Source organism: Ipomoea nil, unplaced genomic scaffold (genome assembly GCF_001879475.1).
Source record: "Ipomoea nil cultivar Tokyo-kokei standard unplaced genomic scaffold, Asagao_1.1 scaffold1932, whole genome shotgun sequence".
NCBI classification, from domain to species: Eukaryota; Viridiplantae; Streptophyta; class Magnoliopsida; order Solanales; family Convolvulaceae; genus Ipomoea; species Ipomoea nil.
The window spans coordinates 4,082,407-4,090,367 of NW_017618360.1; the positions used below are offsets into that span (position 1 = coordinate 4,082,407).

The 7,961-nt window shown below is 37.6% G+C and overlaps 2 protein-coding genes across 2 annotated transcripts; one reads left to right on the forward strand and one right to left on the reverse strand.

Moving 5' to 3' along the window:
• Positions 1 to 671: 671 nt before the first annotated feature.
• LOC109193914 lies at positions 672 to 1,400 on the reverse strand. The gene has a single exon (XM_019344740.1). The coding sequence runs from the start codon at positions 1,398 to 1,400 to the stop codon at positions 672 to 674; it is 729 nt and encodes a 242-aa protein (XP_019200285.1).
• A 614-nt stretch (positions 1,401 to 2,014) lies between these two features.
• Positions 2,015 to 7,023, forward strand: LOC109146581 (embryogenesis-associated protein EMB8). Its single transcript, XM_019294259.1, has 8 exons — positions 2,015 to 2,535; positions 2,599 to 2,727; positions 4,828 to 4,959; positions 5,252 to 5,394; positions 5,477 to 5,574; positions 5,644 to 5,738; positions 6,074 to 6,127; positions 6,385 to 7,023. The coding sequence occupies exons 1-8, from the start codon at positions 2,110 to 2,112 to the stop codon at positions 6,634 to 6,636; spliced, it is 1,329 nt and encodes a 442-aa protein (XP_019149804.1). The 5' UTR covers positions 2,015 to 2,109; the 3' UTR covers positions 6,637 to 7,023.
• Positions 7,024 to 7,961: the final 938 nt, after the last annotated feature.

Here is a 7,961-nt window from a genome sequence, read left to right on the forward strand (position 1 = left end):
CCTTCTTGTCTCCAAGAATCTCTGAATTCTCGGTTTCTTATTAGGGTTGAGGAAGGAGGGATTTTATAGTGGGTACAAAGTTGAGATGAAATAGGAATCTTGTACAAAATTGGACTCAAATTATAATTCCTATATTTAAATAAAGAATTGCCCCTTTTGCTTCTAATTTCCGCGCCTTCGCTCGACGCGTCGAGACCAGCAGGTCCCGATCGCCAAACATTCTGAAAATTTTCGACGCGTCGAGTCTTCTGGGCCCCGAACTTGTCCAAAATTGCTCCAAACTCATCCTTGAACTTCCCTTGCTCATAGAATTGACCTACAATGGTTCAAAAACACTAACAAACACCGTAAAACATTCAAAACAAGTGTGAACCATAATTAAATGATAATAGCAAGGAAAATATGTAATAAATAAGCAAAATTAAAGAACTTAAATACTGAGATGATTCAAAATAACTATAATAACAAGCAAAGATGTGATAACATCAGTACTTTTTCTTACTGTTTAGAGCTGAGACTGCCACCATAGGTTGTCCTTCTTCATATTGATCTTGACCATTTTGGAGAACATTGGCTTGAATCATATCATTGTTCTTTTGACTGAAAGAGTTTTTAAGTTTCCTTTCCATTTTTAAAGCCATACACAACACTTTCTCAATGGCAGGAATATGTTACATAACAAGGATTGCAGATTTAATACTCTCATACTCTTCACTTAGGCCTTCTAAAAACCTAATAATTTGATCCTCTTCTTTTTCCTTCTGGATCTTACTTACTAAGGTGCAAGAACATTTAGGAATACATTCACAATCAGGAATTGGTCTCATAGCATTCATCTGCATCCATAAACCATTGCTTTTAGTAAAATACTCGTTGATTGAGAGGTTACCTTGTAAGCATCGATAGATCTCATTCTGTAGCTCAGCAATTCTGTGTGAGTCTACTTGAGAATATCTCTTCTTAAGAGTATTCCACAGATCTGATGCAGCTTCAAGGTACAGGACTCCTTCTGCAATCGTGGAGCTGAGGGACTTGAGGATCCACGAGCAGACAATGTTGTTGCACCTTTTCCAAACAGCAAATCTTCGATCAGTTTCCTCAGGTCTGACAATGGATCCATCGACAAATCCATACTTGTTCTTCACTTCGAGAGCGATCCTCATTGATCGACTCCATGAAGCATAGTTGACTTCAGACAAACGCGGAAAGACGAGAATCAAATTACGATTTTTCATAATGTGAAGATACCAAGGATCGTCGAACTCCTGTGCATGATCAGCATTCATTGGATTCTGACTCGAAGAAGCTCCGGCTCCGGCTTGTTCTGTTGAGCCTCCGTTGTTGTTGTTTTGATTTTCCGATATCACCACCGCGGCGTAGCTCCGGTGCTCTGATACCATGATAAACTAGCTCAGATCATGCATGAAATCAATCATATTATTAAGCAAAGCCTTTGAGAGTTTTAGGCAAGTAAGAGAGGAGAAATTATAGAACTGAAAAGAAGTAACCTCAATATGAGCTTATATACAAATAAGAAGGGAAAGAGCAGTTATAACTACCAAGAATAGGAAAGGACAAAAATAGCCCTCAGAGGTGCATTCCTCATCTATTGATAGGCTGCACCACTGCATCATGTACTTTATCACTTATTAGATTTGTAGATAGAAATGTCAGTAGATAGAAATGATAAAAGATGGTAATAAATAAAAGAGAGTGATAATGAATGTAATCTTAATAATGAATAAATATGTAAGTAGATAAAGATGAGAGTTTGATACACAGTCAAATAAGTGGCCAATAATTATATTTTTCATCTAGAGAACAATTATTAAAATTTCACCAATTCTTTTAAAAAACTGAAAATATCTTTTACTTTTCAGAATGAAAAACTTTATTTTTATTTTGAATACAATGAAAAACTTTATTAGTAAACATGTTTTTTTTTTAATATATATATCTAGTTTAAAAAAAAATTATTTTATAGAAAATTACACAAATTCTCTCTTTGGTAAACTGGCATTGTACAGTACTCCCAAAATACTGCATATTTTATTTTGGATATTATTTGCTTCTTCCTTCTGGCTTCAACCATTCATCTTCAAGCTGCAAATGGCTAGAGCCTCCATAGGCTCCGCCGTGGCCCCTGTTTCCTCCTCCTTTCGTCCCTTCTCTCTCCGGCCATTAGTCTCTGTTTTCCGTGTTAGAAGCTGCAGCACAGCTCCCGGCGCCGTCGCAGCCAAAACGCGCTTAATGTCTGACAACCTCATTCCTCACCCCTCACTGGAAGTCGTCGGCGGAGCTCGAGATGCTTTCCTTCCCGCATTGAAATCCCTTCAAAGTCCCTATCATCCATACCCTATAATCGGTTGGAATCGCCACGCGGAGACAATTTTCGCGGCCTTCTTCCGGTCCCTCCCCGACCTCAGACTTCGGCGAGAGTGTCTGCGCACCAAGGACGATGGTTCCGTCGCCCTAGACTGGGTTGCTGGAGACGACCGCCGCCTGCCGCCGGATTCTCCTGTGCTCATCCTACTGGTATGTCATCTTAATCACGCTATGGACCGTGTTTAGAAGTGTGCTAACAAGGCAACGTTGCAGCCAGGCCTGACTGGGGGGAGCCAGGACACTTACGTTAGGCATATGCTGGTGAGAGCTAGAACTAAAGGTTGGCGAGTTGTAGTCTTCAATAGCAGAGGCTGTGGAAATAGTCCTGTCACCACTGCTCAGGTACTCAGAAATTGTCTCTACCTATTTTGCTAGAAATTAATATTTTGTTTTAGTTTCTCTTTTATTCATATCGCCGCATTCGGTGAATTAAAGTCTCTCTCAATGCGATTTTGAATTGCAATTGGTCTTGCGTTTTTGACCTTCCAAAGTTTCGGTGAGAACTATTAAAGATTAGCAGACGCATTTCAGTGCGGTACTGCGGTTTGTTTTACATTGATGTAAGCTAATAGGATTATAGGTTAAGAAATTCGAGATTTAATGGTGGGAATTCAATGATTGAAAGATGGAGAAGGTGAGGCTGTGTTATAATCTTGCTTATTCACATGTTAGGTAAACAAGTGAACAACCCTTCCAAGTTCCAACCAAACAATTGCAGCTCAACTCCCATTCAACAACCATAGAAATTTCCTTCCCAGTCTCTATATTTAAACCCTGCATTGTGACACTTCAATGCCACACCAATTCAAATCCTACTTTTTTATTAGATTTTTGTGGTAGAATGGCTACTGTTCAGAAATCATGTGAAGATGAGCGAGCAGGAGCGGAGATTATCTATGGCTCTGAAGATTGCTTCCGCCATTCTGTTGAGCTCCTTCATGAGTTGGGATTTCCCAAAGGTGTTCTTCCCCTGAAAGACCTTGAAGAATGTGGGTATGTTCGTGAAACTGGGTTTGTGTGGATGAAGCAAAAGGCCCCATATAATCATTACTTTGAAGGGACTAAAACCCTTGTCAGCTATGCTGCTGAGGTGACTGCCTATGTAGAGAAATCTAAGATGAAAAGGATGACTGGTGTTAAGAGCAAGCAACTTCTTATTTGGGTGCCAATAGTTGAAATGAACTTTGAGGATCCAGCTCAAAAGAAAATCTACTTCAAGACTCCAATGGGCATTGGAAGATCGTTTCCTATTACTGCTTTCATGACTGAAGAAGAAAAGAAGCTGCATCTGGAGAAAGTCAAGGAATAGGATGTTCATCAATTCAGTTACTTCATCAGTCATACAGTTCTTACTTCTCAGTTTGTCATGCATTTTGCCCTTCCCTTTGCGATCTACAATGGGCAGTTGATACTTTTGCTTGTTATTCTTGTACTATTTTATAAAGAAAGATGTTGAATGATCAGTTGTCATTTTCATTAGCAAGACCACACTGTCAAACATGAGTTCTTGAATTGTCAGGCATATGATGCCTTTTTTCTTTTTTTTTTTTTTTTTACCTTCCCATTCTACTTTTAAGATCTTAGTGAAGCTCTATGTCTCTCTTGACAAATGTTACTGGTTCTGATACAATTGATTAGTTCCCCTTTGTTAAGTTATGACCCAAACTCTTCAAGCTCAATGATAAAGGGTTTGAAACAAGTATTAGACCTAATGATAACTAAAGTAGGCTCTTAGGCAAATAAGAATTACTTTGGGAGGGACTTTATATATATAAAAAGGTGCTAGGGAATAGAAGTAAACACTGTGGAAAGAATGAATTGAAGATGGTATACCTTGATTAAAATAAACTATCTTGCTTCTCTTTTTTGGACAACATGACAAGGCTGTGGTGGAGTTGAGAGGAAAAGAACATTACCAAAGTCTGTGAGATTGAGAGTGAACTAAAGTGAGAGAGTCTGTATCCAGTGGAATTTCTTGGGTGTCTTTCACAACAGTATTTCTTCATTGTATCCATTAAGGTTGAAAAGCTTAGTGTGAAACACTCTATAAAGGACCTAGTGGCACACTCTATTGTTGTTACCACATGATGGCAAATGCAGTGGAAAAAAAGTCTCACCTATCAACAAGGCATACTGTATATAATTGTGCAACTTTTTGTTTTCAGAATATTACTCTATCTTGTTCTGCATTCTAACATGAGAATCCATTTCAAGAATGCTCAAGTTTTTCAATAGGTTGTTTTCAATCATACTGATCACCATACTAATTGTTAATCTTGGACTTCTATAATTAAATACTAAACTGAATCACATATTCACTTCTATATTAAAAAACAATTTAGTTGATAGTTATGTTTGGAGTGTCTTTATTTTTAAATAGAGTTGTTTTTCGGCATATGATGAAAAAGTTAAACACATCTGATTTACGTCTATGTTATGCAGTTTTATTCAGCTTCATTTCTTGGTGATATTTATGAAGTGGTGGCACATGTTGGTAGTCGCTATCCAAATGCCAACTTATATGCTGTGGGATGGTCTCTTGGAGCAAATATTCTCGTTCGATACCTTGGACAGGTATCTTAGTTTGTTTTGCCCTTAGGCCTTAACTTTGTATTTAAATTTTCTTTAAAGTTGATCTTTCATCCTGTTAAGGTAATTCATGGATAAATCAGCTGATAAACTAGTATTAGTCATTCAGTTGTATCTTCTATAACTGAAACATTACAAAACCCAACTTTTCCTGCACTTAAAAAGTTATTTTATATCCTTACTATTTGACCTTCAGATTATATTTATTTATTCCATTTATAGTTCCTACTCTGGTAATCCAACTTTTGTCTTCTTTGACTTTCTCATGTCATTTCAGGAATCTCATTCTTGCTCTCTGTCCGGTGCTGTGTCCTTGTGCAATCCTTTCAACTTGCCTATTGCAGATGAAGACTTCCGTAAGGGCTTTAACATTGTTTATGACAAAGCACTAGCAAATGCTCTCTGCAAAATTTTCAAAAAGTAACTGAGATTTGTGGTTTTTCTTTATACCTGTTGATATGAATCAACATTGACGTGTTTAACTGGATTCTTGCCTTTTTAGGCATGCTCTTTTATTTGAAGATATTGGAGGTGAATATAATATCCCATTAGCTGCTAATGCCAAAACTGTCAAAGAATTTGATGAAGGAATAACAAGAGGTTTGTATGCTGTCTCCTATACGAAAAATTTCCTGCGTGAAATGCTTATGCTTCTTTTTATGCTTGCAGTTTCATTTGGATTTAAGTCAGCGGATGATTATTATTCAAACTCAAGTAGCTCAGATTCAATTAAAAGTGTCTGCATTCCTTTACTTTGCATCCAGGCATGATCCTTTCTTTTTATTAAAACTCAAATTCTTGTTGCTCTTTATAGCCTGTGAAATAGCAAATGGCATAGTTCCATCATAAACATGTACCAAGAGAAAACAACCATCCTCTCTTTTCCACCTACTGAATACATAAATGCATCATCTCTTTACCACCTACTGAATATATGCAAGTACTGCTCGTATTTGCTTACTTAATCTATCTGAGCAGAGTAACAAAGATTCATTTGTAATTTGTATATTCAACCGTTGTGATAGTCATCTTTATGGCTCTTGCTGGTGAATGTGATCTTCTTGAAGTATTTGTCTTAATGCTAACTTTGGGCTTGCAGGCTGCAAATGATCCAATTGCTCCATCAAGAGGAATCCCTCGAAAGGATATTGAGGTTTTTATTTTATTTTTTCCTGATCTGCTATAGCATTTTATTATTCGGGGAGATGACTTTGTCCTGGATATGATTGAATTCTAAACTTTCTCACACACTGAATTTACACCAAACCAACAGAGAATCTCTGGATTCAAGTAGAATTGTTATGCAGCACAGCACTAGGTGGTGCTATATTGTATGTTATCAGTAGATGAGCCACAACATATGAAATTCTGTGAGTCTCTCTCCATGTCCTAATATTATCATCTGCCCAGGAAAACCCAAATTGTTTGCTGATAGTCACACCTCAAGGTGGCCATCTTGGATGGGTGGCAGGTTCTGATGCCCCAACCGGAGCTCCCTGGACCGACCCCATTGTGATGGACTTCCTAGACAGTCTTGTGCAAGCTAAATCTGCTGTTGATTTGGAGGTTGCGAATGGGAGTGTTACAGATGCCACCAACACCTTCACGGGTACGCTCATAAATAACGAGAAACAAAATTCAATTTTAACACATGATGCCTGATGTTATTAAATCATTTGTATAGATTATTGCATTGCATAAATGCGATCTTATTATACTGGCCGCTCCTTTTTTGTGGTGGGTCCGACTGATAATTAAGCATATTCATTCGTTTATCATGTGGCTATTTGTGGGCAAATTATACAGCTGTGTGGGCCACGGTCTAAAACGACTTCGTTTTGATGTTTAAAAAAAACTTCTCGCTTCACACGTGTTGGTTTAGGACTTTTGAGATGCCCACGGAGGTCCAACACAACCGGAAGTTGGTGGATTCACCGGAAAGTATATTGCAAAAGTGAGGTGAAAAATGTAATGCCTAAGAAGGATAGTACTAAGAATGCTTTGAAATGGTGCCTTAAGTGTATCAGAATTTCTTGAATTGCCTCCAAATGTCTTTGAAGTCCTATTTATAGGTGCTAAGTTTACAAAGCTTTGAATGGGTAATTAAATGCCAATGAATGAGAATTAAGGCCAGTGGCCGTTGCCTCCTGTGTTACTCATCCGCTCCAACGGCAAGGTTTGACTGTCATTCATGATGCACCTTTAAGGAAGCAACGGTCACTGGGACCGACCGACTCCTATTGAGACCGACTGTCAGCGCAAATTAGGCTATGCACCCGGTTGTAAAAACGACGTCGTTTTGATTAAAAACGCGCGTCCCACTTAAAAAAAAAATTCAGATTCGATTCCTGGCAATAGCATTTTTTTTTTTTTTTTTTTTTTTGCATAATTTGGATTATATATCCACAAGTTCATAACTATATATCCACAAGTTCATAACTATATATCCACAAATTCATAACTATATATTCACAGTGAATGAATAACACAAAATCCAGAATGAATGAACTAAATATCCACAATGAAGGAACTAAATATCTACGATGAATGAATTAAACATCCACAATGAATGAACTGAATATCTTCAATGAATGAACTAAATATCCATAAATTCATAACTATATATCTACAAATTCATAACTATATATTCACAATAATGCTGTTGAGGGGAATTGAAATTGATTTTTTTTTTTTTTTTGTTAAAAAAAAAAAAAGACATGCATTTTTAGTCAAAATGACGTCGTTTTGCAACCATGTGCACCAATTGCACAGCATAACTATTGGACTGTTAGGACTCGACCGTTTACAGGCCGAGTCCTTCGACTTAGCCCGTTCCTTCTCTGGATCAATGGGTCTTTATTTCTAGCCCAATTTTTTGAAGCCCAACTTGCTTGTTTACTTTTCCTTTTGGGCCCCTAGCCCACTGGGGTCCATACCTCATCAACGCGTGTGTTAGAATAATGAACATTTTAGGGTAAAATAATGTA